Source organism: Danio rerio, chromosome 12 (genome assembly GCF_052040795.2).
Source record: "Danio rerio strain M-AB ecotype USA chromosome 12, GRCz13ab, whole genome shotgun sequence".
Taxonomy (NCBI): Eukaryota; Metazoa; Chordata; class Actinopteri; order Cypriniformes; family Danionidae; genus Danio; species Danio rerio.
In genome coordinates this window covers 816,127-832,500 of record NC_141032.1, presented here as the reverse complement: position 1 = coordinate 832,500, position 16,374 = coordinate 816,127, and the positions used below count along the sequence as shown (strand labels likewise).

At 40.1% G+C, this 16,374-nt stretch overlaps 1 protein-coding gene across 3 annotated transcripts in view; it reads left to right on the top strand.

Moving 5' to 3' along the window:
* radil2b (Ras association and DIL domains 2b) overlaps positions 1–16,374 on the top strand; it is a 30,687-nt gene that overhangs the window by 7,104 nt on the left and 7,209 nt on the right. The window contains exons 3-12 of one of the 3 annotated variants that reach the window (XM_087275539.1): positions 1–94; positions 681–1,021; positions 4,136–4,296; positions 5,372–5,522; positions 5,856–6,128; positions 6,563–6,600; positions 7,787–8,018; positions 14,309–14,516; positions 14,803–14,975; positions 15,499–15,652. The exon at positions 1–94 is cut by the window's left edge and continues 139 nt beyond it. In XM_087275539.1, coding sequence (XP_087131665.1) covers positions 1–94; positions 681–1,021; positions 4,136–4,296; positions 5,372–5,522; positions 5,856–6,128; positions 6,563–6,600; positions 7,787–8,018; positions 14,309–14,516; positions 14,803–14,975; positions 15,499–15,652 — 1,825 coding nt within the window. Of the gene's footprint in view, positions 95–680; positions 1,022–4,135; positions 4,297–5,371; positions 5,523–5,828; positions 6,129–6,562; positions 6,601–7,786; positions 8,019–14,308; positions 14,517–14,802; positions 14,976–15,498; positions 15,653–16,374 lie in introns of all 3 variants that reach the window. The other 2 variants (XM_087275538.1, XM_087275537.1) reach the window with 2 other exon arrangements.

The window sequence follows — 16,374 nt, the reverse complement described above, 5'->3', positions numbered from 1 at the left end:
AAACCCAGAGAAGGATTCGCTCGGCGGTTCGAGATCCAGCGCAAGGCCACGCTGGAGGAACAACACTCCAGAGACGAGGACACGCTGACCGCTGGTACGACACACACAATGACAGTAATTAGCAGACAGCAGATTGTGTTTGTATGCTAAATGCTCGATATGTTTTGGATATATTCAAATATTGTCATCTATTTGCATGCTGAATCATGATTGGTCTTCATTTTTTTCATCTCCTTGGATTCTGGATTGTGATTGGCTTTCATTTGTACATCTATTTGCATGCTGAATCATGATTGGTCATCAATCTTTTATCTGTTTGCGTTCTGAATTGTGATTGGCTTTCATTTAAACAACTATTTGCATGCCGCATTATAAATGGTCTTCATTTTGTCTCCTGTTTGCATTTTGAACTGTGATTGGCTTTCATTCGTACGTCTATTTGCATGCTGAATCATGATTGGTCTTCATTTTTTCATCTGTTTGCATTCTGAATTGTGATTGGCTTATATTTGGTCATCTATTTGCATGCTGAATCATGATTGGTCTTCATTTTTTCATCTGTTTGCATTCTGAATTGTGATTGGCTTATATTTGGTCATCTATTTGCATGCTGAATCATGGTTGGTGGATTTATCCTGTACTTTTTTTTTCATGAATATTGTCCGCATCTGGTTCTCCAGGTATAAACGCTCAGGCGCGGAAGCTACAGAAGACTCGCTCCAGAGGGAAATCAGTGTGTGTGAGAGACAACGACACACTCAATCTGTTCAAGAGTCTGAGCGAGACAGACCTGAACTCCCGCACACACACCTGCACAAACCACACACACACTCCAGAGGCTGAAAGCCTGAACACCTGCACACACACCAGTACAAATCACACTCGCATTCCAGACACTCAGTGTGCAGACGGAGAGAGAGAGGAGACGGAGAGCAGCGACGACAACTGCACACAATACTGCATTCACCCGCCGACACACTGCCCATACCTGCTGCTGCTGCAGGGATACAGCCACAGACAGGTACACACACACACACACACACACACACACATTATTCACGTACAGTCTGGAAAGTATTGATAGCGCTTCACTTTTTCCACATTTGTTTATGTTACAGCCTTATTCCAAAATGGATTAACCTTATCAATTTCCTCAACATTCTACACACAATCTCCCATAATGACAATGTGGAAACAGAGTTTCTGAAATTGTTGCAGATTTATTAACAAAAAAAACTTCACTGGAGTTCACCGGTGCTCAATTCAGCTGATTAGACTTGATCTGAAAAGGCTACACCTGTCTATATAAGAGCCCAGGGTTGACAGTGCATGTCAAAGCACAAACCAAGCATGAAGACAAAGGAACTGTCTGTAGACCTCCGAGACAGGATTGCCTGGAGGCACAAGGCTGGGGAAGGTTACAGACACATTTCTGCTCTGAAAGCTCCAGTGAGCACAGCAGCCTCCATCATCCGTAAGTGGAAGACGTTTAACCACCAGGACTCTTCCTAGAGCTGACCGGCCATTTAAGCTGAGTGATCAGGGGAGAAGGGCCTCAGTCAGGGAGGTGATCAATAACCCGATGGTCAGTCTGTCTGAGCTCCAGCGTTCTTCAGTCAAGAGAGGAGAAGCTTAGAGAAGGACAACCATCTGTGCAGCAATCCACCAATCAGGCGTCTGTATGGTAGAGTGGCCAGACGGAAGACACTCCCCGCCTGGAGTTTGCCAAAGGAGGACTCTCTTGACCATCAGAAACTAAACTCTCTGCTCTGATGAGACTCAAACTGAACTGTTTGGAGTGAACACCAGGCGTTATGTGTGGAGAAAAGCAGGCAGCGCTCATCATCAGGCTAACAGCATCCCTACAGTGAAGCATGGTGGTGTTGGCATCATGCTGTGGGGATGTGTTTCAGCAGCAGGAACTGGAAGACTAGTCAGGATAGAGGGAAAGATGAATGCAGCGATGTACAGAGACATCCTGAATGAAGACCTGCACAAGAGTGCTCTCCACCTCAGACTGGGGCGACGCTTCATCTTCCAGCTGGACAATGACCCAAAGCACACCGCCAGAATATCAATGGAGCGGCACAGAAACAACTCGGTGAATGTCCTTGAGTGGCCCAGCCAGAGCACAGACCTAAATCCTATTGAGCATCTTTGGAGAGATCTGGAAATGGCTGTACACGTCACTTCCCATCCAACCTGATAGAGCTTGAGAGGTCCTGCAAAGAGGAATGTTTCCCAGAGACAGGTGTGCAGAGCTTGTGGCATCATATTCAAGAAGACTTGAGGCTGTAAACACTGCCAAAGGTGCATCAACAAAGTATTGAGCAATGCCTGTGAATACTGATGTACATGTGATTTATCAGCTCTTTTATTTTTAATAAATCTGCAACAATTGCAAAAACACTGTTTCCACATTGTCATTATGGGGGATTGTGTGTAGAATGTTGAGGAGATCAATCAATTTAATCCATTTTGGAATAAGGCTGTCACATAAACACATGTGGGAAAAGTGAAGCGCTGTCAATACTTCCCGCATGCACTATATACAATAAATGTCTTTCATGTGGTCATAGCTGTGAATGTGTGATAATAATAATGATGAGAACTGTAGGAATTCATTATTTTTGGTTGTAGGAAAATGCTTTAGAGACTGATCAGACCTGAGCATCTAACAATCACAGCGATTCCCCCTCCCTTTTAATAAAACACACATGTGTGACGTCAATGAAGCACGGAAAAAAATGATCCCACATCCCCGCAGTCCCTCTGGAAAACAGCAGAGAGATCCAAACACAGAAAACTGAGCACGCTTGCAGAAATAAACCTGGACAGGAAGTGGAGCGGACACACACTTCCTGTCAGATTAGAGCGATGATCAAACATCTGTACGGTGTGTGTTATCAGAGTCTGTCCACGTACCTTTTTTTTTAGCAGTCTTTGTATTGAGATGTAACACAAATGTGACAATATGAAGAGTTCAGATGCAGAAACCTGTCAATGCCGTCTGAAATTAAATGAGCATGTTTATCAGTCTCCTGTGTGGATGTTCAGTAATATCACTTTTATGGCAAAGAATAAGTCCTTTTCCTGGTCTTCAAAGTGAAATATCTCAACACAAACAAAGGAGGCTGAGAAAAATGTTCACTTTCGATGGAAATTACTGACGGCACTTAGAGGTTTTCGCATCTGAACTCTTCATATAATGCATCGCAATCATATTTCTATCTTTATTCAGTCTTTCTCCTGTGGCTTAGTCCCTTATTTATCAGGAGTCGCCACAGCTGAATGAACCAGCAACAATTCCAGCATATGTTTTACACAATGGATGCTTTTCCAGCTGCAACCCAGCACTGGGAAACACCCATACACACTCATTCACACTCATACACTATGGAGAATTTTAGCTTACCCAGTTCCCCTATAGCACATGTGTTTGTACTGTTGGGGACACCGGAGCACCCAGATAGCTAGATATACCCAGACTGCATATGAATGTGGGCCACTTTAGGCAGTTATGCAGCACTGCTGGTCTTCCTTCGGCCCAGACGGAATGAATGTGAGCCTGAAGTGGCCCGCCTGTACAATGGCAAAGGGGGGCCAGATTTAAATTCATATATGGGTCATTTAAGGCAAAGATTTGGCACTTATGGCAGAATGTAATCTGAATGTGCGCCTAATGTGGCCCATGTGGAAAATGATCAATGTGGCCCAAATGATGGAGGACAAATGTGGGCCACAGCTGGCAAAATAGTGGCATAGTCATTTAAGTGTTATCTAGGTCTAAACCTAAAGTGGCTCACATGTGTGAGTGCAAATGTGGCCCAGTCATCTTAAGACATATGTGGGCCACTTTTGGCAAATGTCTGGCACAGTTAGCTATGGCTAATGTGGCTCTGAACTTAATGTGGCCCAGAGAAGATATGGCAAATGTGGCCCAGTTATCTTAAAACACATGTGAGCCAAATATTAGAGGAAACACTGTGAACAACTCCTGAATCTGTTCAAGATCATTTGGGGAAATATTTGAAAGAAATTCACTGGAGGGCGAATCATTCTGACTTCCACTATCCATACTGACTAACTCATATCTGCGTGTGCTGTTGTCAGTGATGATGTGTTTTCCCCTCAGGATCTGCTCCTGTATGCTCTGGTCAGCAGCTGCACGGTGTTCGGTCATCATGTGAATCTCTCCGACACTGAAAGCGATGTGAACGCTGTGTGTTTGTGGGATCCAGATCTGCTGGAGCGTCAATGCAGCATCCAGCGAAAGGACATCAACACTGGACCCAGGTTATTATAGCTTATTTTGAAAAAAAGTTTTATTTTGATACTACACTGAAATCAAATGCTTTTCCTACTTAGAGTTTTTGTCTTGTTTCTAGTATCAAGAATATAGTATCAATATCAAGAAGCATTTTCCAGACAAGCACAACATATTATGTTGTGAGCTGAAATTAAGTGAGATTTTTCTTAAAATGAGCAAAATAATCAGCAATGGGGTAAGCAAAATAATTTAAATAATTTAAATTGTTTATGGTTTGATTATTATTTCACTTACATCATTGGCAGATTATTTTGCTTATTATTTACAGATTATTTTCCTTGGGCAAAATAAATATTTTGATTAATCCTAAAATATAAAATAAATAAACAAAAAAATTTAAGAGGAATTTATTAAAAAAATAAATATATCTTTGGGTTGTTCCAAAGCAAAATTATAATGCGATCTAAGGTAAAAAAAAAAAAAAAAAAAAAGTAACTTACTTAAATTTTTTTATTTAATTTTCTGATCACAATGATATTTTTTATTTAATTAAATTTTATAGTTTGTACGAGTAAAATTAAATTAAATAAAATTTAAATAAATTAAATCTATTCATTCATTCATTCATTTTTTTTTTTCGGCTTAGTCCCCTTATTAATGTTGGTTTTATTAATGCCCTTTTTTTAATGCCACAGGGGAATGAACCACCTGAATTAAATTAAATTAAATTAAATTAAATTAAATTAAATTAAATTAAATTAAATTAAATTAAATTAAATTAAATTAAATTAGATAATAATATTAAATTAAATAATAATATTAAATTAAATTAATTCATTCATTCATTCTTTTTTTCCGGCTTAGTCCCCTTATTAATGGGGGTATTATTAATGCCCTTTTTTTCATGCCACAGGGGAATGAACCACCTAAATTTAATTTAATTTAATTTAATTTAATTTAATTTAATTTAATTCAAAACAAAAAATAGCTGTAACAAATTGCAAAAAAAATTTTAGGTGCGTTTTTTTGTGTGTGTGAATTGCAATAGTTTTAGTTTTGTTTAATAAAATAAGCATGTTGTGGTGGTCTTGGACTCCTCAGTCTTCTGAAGCCTCTGAGTGGAGCCGCGGTGCAGAGAAACGGAGCCGCAGTGCAGGACGAGGTGGAGCTGCGGTCCGGAGACTTCATCTCAATCGGGGAGCATTACCTGCTCATGTTTAAAGACCCGACAGCTCTTGGCGCACCGCTCACGGTTATTATTACACTAATTTATTCTACTATTTTAATACCATTATATTGCTCTTTTTTGTCAAGCTGGAAACATTTAGCACTGTTAGTTTGAATATTTTAATGTCTTTTTAGCTTCCCTTCCAGACCACAACAGTATACATAATATATACACATACATTTAAGGGCTAAATAAAGTAATATAAAGTTATTTTATTTTAATATTTTAATGATGTTTTCATTTTTATCTCCAAAGTGTTTTACGTACAGGCATGTAACATCAGTACAGTTTGATTCGTTGATGTTGTTGTTGCTCTCCCTGTGCACTCAGACACACACTCGTCCCGTCCTCCAGCAGGTGTGTGTGGAGTGTGTGTGTCCGCGAGCGTTAAGAAACCTGCAGGGTGAGGATCTGGAGCTGGTGTATGATCTGCAGCATGAACACACACTTCTGGAGGAGATCTTCAGGCTGGCGGAGGAGCTGCACACACACGCACACGCGCACACACACAAGCTGAGCGTGGCGTTCCTGCTGTGTGTGTGTGTGCAGCGCTCCGTCATGCACTTCTCCACGGCGGACCTGCGGCGGCTGCTGCTGCGAGTGGCAGAACGCATACAGACCAGCGTCTGGGTGAGTGAATCACTCTTAAAGAGCCACTCATTTTGTTAATGACTGAATCAAATTGTGGAACGATTCAACTGAGTGAATGCATCGCTTTTAAAGAGCCACTTGTTTTGTTCATTACTGAATCAATTTGTTGAGCAAATCAGCTGAGTGAATGAATCAGTCTTAAAGAGACTGATTCAAACTGTTGAAAGAATTGACTCAGTGAATGACTGACTCTTAAAGAGCCACTCACTCATTTTGTCAGTGACTGAATCAAATTGGGGAATGATTCAACTGAGTGAATGCATTGCTTTTAAAGAGGCGCTTGTTCTGTTCATTACTGAGTTTTTATTGTTGAATGAATCGACTCAGTGATTGACTCACTCTTACAGAGCCGCTTGTTTTGTTCATGACTGAATCATGACTCTGATTTGCTGAACTTTTGTGCTTTTGTTCAGGAAAAGGCGAAGGAACTTGCAGCTTTACAGCCTGAAAAGTAAGAATTGTATAGTTCACTTCCAGAATGACCTATTCTTCATTAATTACTCTTGAATCAATTGAGTGAATGGCTCACTCTTAAAGAGTCACTCATTTCAGCCTTTTGTTTTGTTCATGTCTGAACCAAATTGTTGAATGAAGCAACTGAGGGACAAACCTATTCTCAAAGAGCCACTTGCATTGTTCATGGCTGAATCAATTTAGTGAATGAACCGACTAGGTAAACGACTCACTAATAAAAACAGCAACTTGTTTTGTTCATGACTAAGTCAAAGTGTTGGACAAATCAGTTGAGTTAACAACTCACGCCCAAAGAGAGACACTTGTTTGTTCATGACTGAATCAAATTGGTGAATGAACCGACTAAATGAATAAATAAAAGAGAGCCACTTGTTTTGTTCATGACTGAATCAAAGTTCAGAACAAATTACCTGAGTAAACGACTCACTCTTAAACAGAGCCACTGATTTTCTTCATGACTGAATCAAAGTTCTGAATGAATCACCTGAGTGAATGACTCATTGTTTGAGAGAGCCACTTGTTTTGATCATGACTGAATCAAAGTTCTGAATGAATCACTTGAGGGAATGACTCACTCTTTAAGAGAGCCACTTGTTTTGTTCATGACTGAATCAAAGTTATGAATGAATCACCTGAGTGAATGACTCACTCTTTGAGAGAGCCACTTGTTTTGATCATGACTGAATCAAAGTTCTGAATGAATCACTTAAGTGAATGACTCACTCTTTAAGAGAGCCACTTGTTTTGTTCATGACTGAATCAAAGTTCTGAACAAATCAACTGAGCAAACAGCTCACTATTAAAGAGCCAAACATTTTGTTTGTGACTGAATCATATTGTTGAACAAACCAACTGAGTAAACGACTCACTCTTTAAGAGAGCCACTTGTTTTGTTTATGACTGAATCAAAGTTCTGAACGAATTACCTGAGTGAACAACTCACTCTTAAAGAGCCACTCATCTTGTTCAATACTGAGTTGAAGTGTTGAACAATACAGCTGAGTGAATCATTTAATCATAAAGGTTTTGTTCATGACTGAATCAATTTGCTGAACGAACTAAATGAATGAGTGTATGAGTAAATGTTCGCTCTGTAAATAAACATTAGTGTACATGTATTAATGTCTTCATCTGTCAGTAAATCTCTCCCCCTGCTGCTGCAGTGACCGTGAGCTGCTGGTGGCTCTGGAACCGATGCTCTTCTGGATGTCCAGCACTCTGCAGCTCCTGTATTTCGTTCAGCAGGAGGTCCCGCGGCTCCAGAAACAGAAGCAGCCCTTCATCACAGCTCATTCAGACGCAGTGGAGCTGCGCTTGGCCATTGAGGAGACGCTTAGCGTTCTGGAGGAGGTGTTCATGTTCTCCTTCCAGCAGTGCGTCTACTACATCACTAAGGTCAGAGCCACTGCACATATTATATTATTATGAGATATCTGTCAATAATGTGCAGCTAGCGATATTCTACACATAATACCAGTCATTTAAAAATATAATAATAAACATACAATGTTGACGCAGTGGCGCTGTAGGTAGTGCTGTCGCCTCACAGCAAGAAGGTTGCTGGTTCGAGCCTTGGCTGGGTGGAGTTTGCATGTTCTCCCCGTGTTGGCGTGGGTTTCCTCCGGGTGCTCCGGCTTCCCCCACAGTCCAAACACATGCGGTACAGGGAATTGGGGAGGCTAAATTGTCCGTAGTGTTTGAGTGTGAATGAGTGTGTATGGATGTTTTCCAGAGATGGGTTGCAGCTGGAAGGGCATCTGCTGCATAAAGCATATGCTTGATATAAGTTGGAGGTTTATTCCGCCGTGGCGACCCCAGATTACTAAAGGGACTTAGCCGAAAAGAAAATGAATAAATGAATGAATAAAAATACAATTATAAAGTATTTGTTGTTATTTTTATTGCATATAATAATGAAATATATAATGATTTAATTATTATTATTTTGTGGTGAAATGTTGTTAACAGTAGAAGAAATGTTATATAATAATAAAAATTATATTATTATTATTATTATTGTTATTATTGTAATCATTACCCACTGTGCCACCGTGACGCCCATTATTATTATTTTTATCAATATTATTATTACTGTATTATTTTTGTAAAGTATTCATTATTATTATTATTACTATTATTTTATTATGTGGTGCAATATTGCTAACATTAGAAGAAATGTTGTTTAATAATAGTAATAATAATAATTATTATTACATAGAAATTTTATTATTATTATTATTAATATTACTATTATTATTTGGTGCAATATTGTTAACATCAGAATAATTGTTATATGCTAATAATAATACTAATTGTTATTATTATCATTTATTATTTATATTATTATTATTATTATTATTGTATAGTATTAATTATTATTATTTGGTGCAATATTGTTAACATTAGAAGAATTGTTATTTGCTAATAATAACAATAATAATAATAGTAATTATTATCATTATCATTTATTATTATAATCATTAAATATTATTATGCTTAATTATTATTGTATAGTATTTAATATTATTATTATTATTATTGTTATTATTTTTTATTATTAAGTAGAAATATTTTAAAATCATTATTTATCAAATAGAAAATTTTTTGTAAAAATATATATTTATAATTCATCACCAAACAGACTCAAACAAAAACTACTGTGATGTCGTCGGAGTGACATAGTTATTTAATTACTTCTGGTGTATTTTAGTCTTAATGTGTGTATGTGTTTTTATTATTTTTATTTTTTGTTTTTTTTTATTTAATTTATACTTAATAATATGTACATACACCTCCATTCACAAGTGTGAATCATTTTTCACCATTTTTGAAGCAATTCATAAATTCGGAATTGATCAAAAGGCACGGTAAAGACATTAAAGTGACACTGTAGTGTTAATGCTAAAAATGCAGATTTTAGTCAATTAGATTTTACTGTATACTGACATAATAAAATAGCTAGTATCAATTGCAATATTTTATCACATTTTTACAAGACATTTATATTACACTAAAGCAGTGTTGTTGAACAGAACAGGCTTCTTTCCTAAACGCCTCTGACCTCAGATGTTAGAGCAGTCTGGACCTGATGACCCCTGTTCTTAAATGTCTTTAAAGTGTGTGTGTCTGTGTGTGTGTGTGTGTGTGTGTGTGTGTGTGTGTGTGTTTTTAGCCGTCAGTGGTTTTTCTGAGCTGTTTCTCAGACTCTCCTTCTGCATTCAGACATCATTTGGCAAAGCCAGGATTTGGGATTGATTTGTATTCTGCCTGAGAAAATCCTCAAACGTCTCGGCCTTTGGTAAACGATAATTCATCTTTGTTCAGAGAGAGATCTTGTTGTGGAAAGAGCTGCGTCTGAATGAGTGTGATCTGATTTACAGGAACAGAAAATCCATCAGGCTTTTCTGTGGATGAGATAAACTGACTTCATAGAGGAATTTGGAGGGAGTGTGTGGAAACAACATGCAAACAAACTTAACCTGAGATCCAAACTCAAGTACTATAGTCATTTTTGATACATATGAGAGTGTATTGGAGTCATAGTAAAGTGAATGATACTGTATATATTATAGGACTCTTTATGAATGCTGTAGTATTAACTATAGTAAACTGTAATACATACTGAAGGATGTGTAGTATATACAGTAAAATACAGCATTGGGTCGTTTGTTTGTACTACGTTGGTTGTTGCATTACTATAGCAACTACAGAATTACCATGTCAGACTGATTACTATAGTTGCTATGTTACCATAGCAACTGTAGAATTACCATAACAAATAGATTTCTATAGTTGTTGGGTTACCATAGCAACTGTAGAATCACCACAGCAGTTTAATTGCTATCGTTGTTGTTACCATGGCAACCACAGAATCACCACAACAGATTAATTACTATAGTTGTTGGGTTACCGTAGCAACTATAGAATTACCATTAGGGCTAGTACACAATTGAATGTTTTTCGTTTGCGTTTACTGTCAGCATTTTTCAACGTTTTTCTAGATTCAAACCCAAGTGATTTTCTCTGGTGTCGAGCAGAAGAGTATGCAAAATCACTCCTTGAATTTTAAGCTTCTGACTCTCGCTTGTAACACAGATGAAGTTGACACGCTTGTTGTTAAAGTTACTGGCGATTCGACCAAGCATGGATGGTTCAAGCAGCAGCTCCAGCTCTAGCCATGAAGAAATGATTATTGTTCAGCAGTGCAATAAGCAGCTCCACGTTCATATGGCCTCTGGGCATCTTCTTCACTGTGCGCTCGCATTGAAAGTTTTGCGTTTGAGCCTCCAAGTGCTGTTTACGGTAATTCAGCAGCTCCGTGCATGTGAACAAAAGTGTCGATCTGATTGGTGGAGAAGGTTTTGACGCGAGGTGCGTCAAAACAAAAAAACGAGCATGAGGTGTTTCCTTAAAAATGCCGCTTTTACACCTGCCTTTATGCGTGTTGGTGTGCACGATCACATTGGCGCCCTTTATTTAGTCATGAGGCGTTAAACGTCGACGAAAACAATGCAAGCTAAACGCATCCCTTTGTGAACGGGCTTTTAAAATCTGTTGTTGTGTTACCATGGAAACGATACAATTACTATAACAAATAATTAGCTATATCTGTTGTTACCATAGCAACTATAGAATTACCATGGCAGATTAATTACTTTAGTTGTTGTGTTACCATAGCAACTATGTAATTACTATCACAGATTAATTGCTATAGTTGTTACCATAGCAACTATATAATTACCATGACAGATTAAATGCTATAGTGGCTGTGTTACCATAGCAACTATGCAAATGCTATATCAGATCATTACTATATTTGTTGTTACCATAGCAACTCCAGAAGTACCATGACCGATTAAATATTATAGTTGTTGTGTTGCCATAGCAACTGTAGAATCACCAGTGCAGATTAATGTATGTGCTTTACTGTGGTATGATTCAGTAACACTACAGTATTTACCATACAGTACTATAGTATTTGCTTTTGTTGTGTGGGAAACCGCAGAATGAAAACAGGAGAATTACTTCATTACTCTCGACTAACCGCTTACCCTTGGGTAATTTTACTCATTATACAGGTAATCACAATAATAATGCAGTAAAGTGCACTTTATTAAAAACATGAAGTGCAGTCGTGGGAAAAGTCCTGCAGGACACTCTTACATTTTTTTATGTTCCGGGGGGAAAAAGGTTTATTGGTGTTTTTAGTCAGTGGCGTTTCTGCTGTGGAAATAATGAAGCAGTGTGTGTGTGTGTGTGTGTGTGTGTGTGTGTGTGTTTTCACTGGTGGCACACGCTGTTTAAATGACATGTTATACTGTAAAAGCTTGGCAGAGAGGGGTTTTTCTGGCTCGCGAGCTTAATATTTTCAATAGGAAAACTGAATGAAAAACAAACAGGAGGGGGTTTAGGACTGTTAGCCGCTCGACGGGAAACAGCTGCTCATTTCTCTGAGCTCCATCACAACATTTACTGTATTCAGATCAAGACAAATCACATTCATTTACACACACACAAACCAATGAGTTTTACTGCTTGTTTAAGCTACTTAATTAAAATGAGCCTAAACAACACAGTTCTTGAGTTATAGGGACAACTTAATCATTTTATCTTCAGTCCAATTAAACTTGTTAAATGAACTTAATTGATTTGTTTTGGGATATTGTGTGGAACTCTGCATTTTTTACACAGGATAAAGAATTTACTCTTAAATCAGACAGTGACATTAATTAAATGAGGGGTCGCCACAGTGGAATGAGCCGCCAACTATTCCAGCATATGATTTAGGCAGTGGACGCCCTTCCAGCCGCAACCCAGTACTGGGAAACACCCATACACACTCCTTCTCACACACACACTCATACACTACGGCCAGTGTAGTTGATCAGTTCCCCTATAGCGCATGTGTTTGGACTGTGGGGGAAACCGGAGCACCCGGAGGAAACCCACGCCAACATGGGGAGAACATGCAAACTCCACACAGAAACACCAACTGACCCAGCCTGCACTCGAACAAGCAGCTCGGTTAAGAAAGAAATATCCAACACTAAAAGTAGGTGTGTGCGAGTTCTGACTGCAGCGGTTCAGATCCGTGGCTCAGTTTTTCCTCTGAGCGCGTGTGGTTATATGGGTGGATGTCTTCTGTGGAAATCGCGGCTCCTCCACAATCCATAGGTCTGATGTCAAACGTGTGTCTGAACACGATCAGTGCAGACAAAACCAGCATTGTGCAAGAGCTTCAGACGACACACAACACACTCTTGCAGAACTGCAGGACATCTGCACACACACAGCTGAACATGGAGAGATACAACACAGGACACATACATACACATTACACACAAACATACACATACTCTCACTGGCCACTTTATTAGGTACACCTTGCTAGTACTGGGTCGGACCCCTTTTGCCTTCAGAACTGCCTTAATCCTTCATGGCAGAGATTCAACAAGCTTCTGGAAATATTCCTCAGAGATTTTGCTCCATGATAGCATCACACAGTTGCTGCAGATTTGTCGGCTGCACATCCATGATGCCAATCTCCCGTTCCACCACATCCCAAAGCTGCTCTATTGGATTGAGCTCTGGTGACTGTGGAGGCCATTTGAGTACAGTGAACTCATCGTCATGTTCAAGAAACCAGTCTGAGATGATTGAGCTTTATGACATGCTGCGTTATCCTGCTGGAAGTAGCCATCAGAAGATGGAGACACTGTGCTCATAAAGGGATGGACATGGTCAGCAGCAATACTCAGGTAGGCTGTGGCGTTGATGCTCAATTGGTACTAATGGACCCAAAGAAAATCTCCCCCACACCATTACACCACCACCACCAGCCTGAACCGCTGATACAAGGCAGGATGATGCATGCTTTCATGTTGTTGAGGCCAAATTGTGAGCCGAGCATCTGAATGTGTCAGCAGAAATGGAGACTCATCAGAGCAGCAACGTTTCTCCAATCTTCTATTGTCCAGTTTTGGTGAGTCTGTGTGAATTGTAGCCTCAGTTTCCTGTTCTTAGCTGACAGGAGCGGCACCCGGTGTGCTCTTCTGCTGCTGTAGCCCATCCGCCTCAAGGTTGGACGTGTTGTGTGTTCAGAGATGCTCTTCTGCAGAGCTCGGTTGTAGCGAGTGCTTATTTGAGTTACTGTTGCCTTTCTATCAGCTGGAGCCAGTCTGGCCATTCTCCTCTGACCTCTGGCCTCATCAACAAGGCATTTACGCCCACAGAACTGCCGCTCACTGGATATTTCCTCTTTGTCGGAGCATTCTCTGTAAACCCTAGAGATGGTTGTGCGTGAAAATCCCAGTAGATCAGCAGTTTCTGAAATACTCAGAGCAGCCCGTCTGGCAGCAACAACCATGCCACGTTCAAAGTCCCTAAAATCCCCTTTCTTCCTCATTCTGATGCTCGCTCTGAACTGCAGCAGATCCTCTTGACCATGTCTACATGCCTAAACGCAGTGAGCTGCTGCCATGTGATTGGCTGATTAGAAACTTGCGTTAACCAGCAGTTGGACTGGTGTACCTAATAAAGTGGCCGGTAAGTGTATATATACATACACATACACACATCTATCTGTCATATATAATATAATGTGTATATATATATTGTTGCATACAGTGCTGGTGCAACATAATTCCATTCTGCATTAAATGTGTGTGTGTGTGTGTGTTGTTCAGGTCCTGTACACACTCCTGCCGGCTGTTCTGGACAGTCATGCGTTCTCTGCGAGCGGGTGTGTGTCGGTGCAGCGGGTGCTGGAGGTGTTGATGCAGACGCTGCAGACACTCAGAGAACATCACCTTCATCCAGACGTCAGATCACAGCTCTTTTCATACCTGTTCTACTTCAGCAACACACTGCTGTTCAACCTGCTGATGGAGAGAGGTCACACACACACACACACACACACACACACACACACACACACACACACACACACACACACACACACACACACTGTAGCTGTGTTTACATCCAAACATATCCCATCATAAAACATTTGAAATTTCAAAATGAAGATGTTTTCTTGTGTGTTTGTGTATGCACGTGTGTGTGTGTGTGTGTGTGTGTGTGTGCTTGAATCTGGTGTGTATGTTTATGTGCACATGTGTTTGTGTCTTGAATGTGTGTGTGTGTGCATGCATGCATGTATGTGTGTGTGTGTGTTCAGGCTCAGGAGGAGGCTTCTTCTGCTGGTCTCGTGGTGTTCAGATCCGGGCTAATCTGGATCTGCTGCTGGACTGGACTGAAGCTTCTGGACTCTCAGATCTGGCTCAACATTTCCTGCTCAAACTCTCGTCAGCTGTCAATCTGCTGGCCACGCCCAGAGAAACCCTGCTGCAGGTCTGAATCCAGCCCACACACACACACACACACACACACACACGCACAAAACCAGCTTGTTCAACCCAGGCTCATTCTGAATATGTACCCCTGTATACATTTCTGGAGAGCTCCAAATATGTCCCAGGAGATTTTTTGCAGTGTTTGTTTTCGTGAATCCACCAGATGGTGCTGTTGACTGACCAACCGCCCGATCCCCCCAACCACCCGCTTTCCTAAACCCAACCGAGAGTGTTTTCAAAAGCAATCCAGAAAAAGAAAAGCCCTCGCCTGATTATTACCACTTGTTCAGATTTTGCAGTCAAAACTCAGACACACACACACAAACAGACACACAAACAAAGACAGACACAACAGCCAAAACAACTACTATGGAAGTCAATGGATTCCAACATTCTTCAAAATATCTACTTTTGTGTTCCACAGGAGAAACTCTTAAAGGTTTAAAACTGAAAAATGGTAAATAATGACAACCTTTTCATTTTGGGTGTCTCCCTCTGTGTGTGTGTGTGTGTGTGTGTAGATGTCGTGGTCTGCTCTGCGTCTGGAGTATCCAGCACTGAACGCCGCTCAGCTCCATCATCTCCTGAGTCAGTATGAGCCTCAGCGGCGCTGCAAACACACCTGCTGCTGGACACCACCCACTGACACAGAGAGCTGCGCCGCACACACCACCGGTACACACACACACACACACACACACACACACACACACACACACAGAAACATACACATGAAAAGACACACAGACATATTTACATAGACAGTCACACACACAAAGACACACACACACACTCACGCATAGACAGAAACACACACACACATACGCAGACAGACACACACATACAAACACACACACACACAAATACAGAAACACACTTTCACACACACATACAAACCTGTACACACAAACGAATACAGAAACACACACACACACATACACTGACAGACACACACATACAAACATGTACACACACAAATACAGAAACACACACTTTTACACACACATACACACATATTCACAAACATACGCACAAAGACACACAGACACACTTACATAGACAGACACACACACACACAAACAGAAACACACACACATACGCAGACAGACACACACAAATACAGAAACACACACTTTTACACACATATACACAAACATACGCATAAAGACACACAGGCACACTTACATAGACAGACAGACACACACACACACACACAGAAACACATAAATACACTGACAGACACACACATACAAACATGTACACACACAAATACAGAAACATACACTTTTACACACACATACACACAAACATACGCATAAAGACACACAGACACACTTACATAGACACACACACACACACACACACAGACAGAAACACACACACATACGCAGACAGAC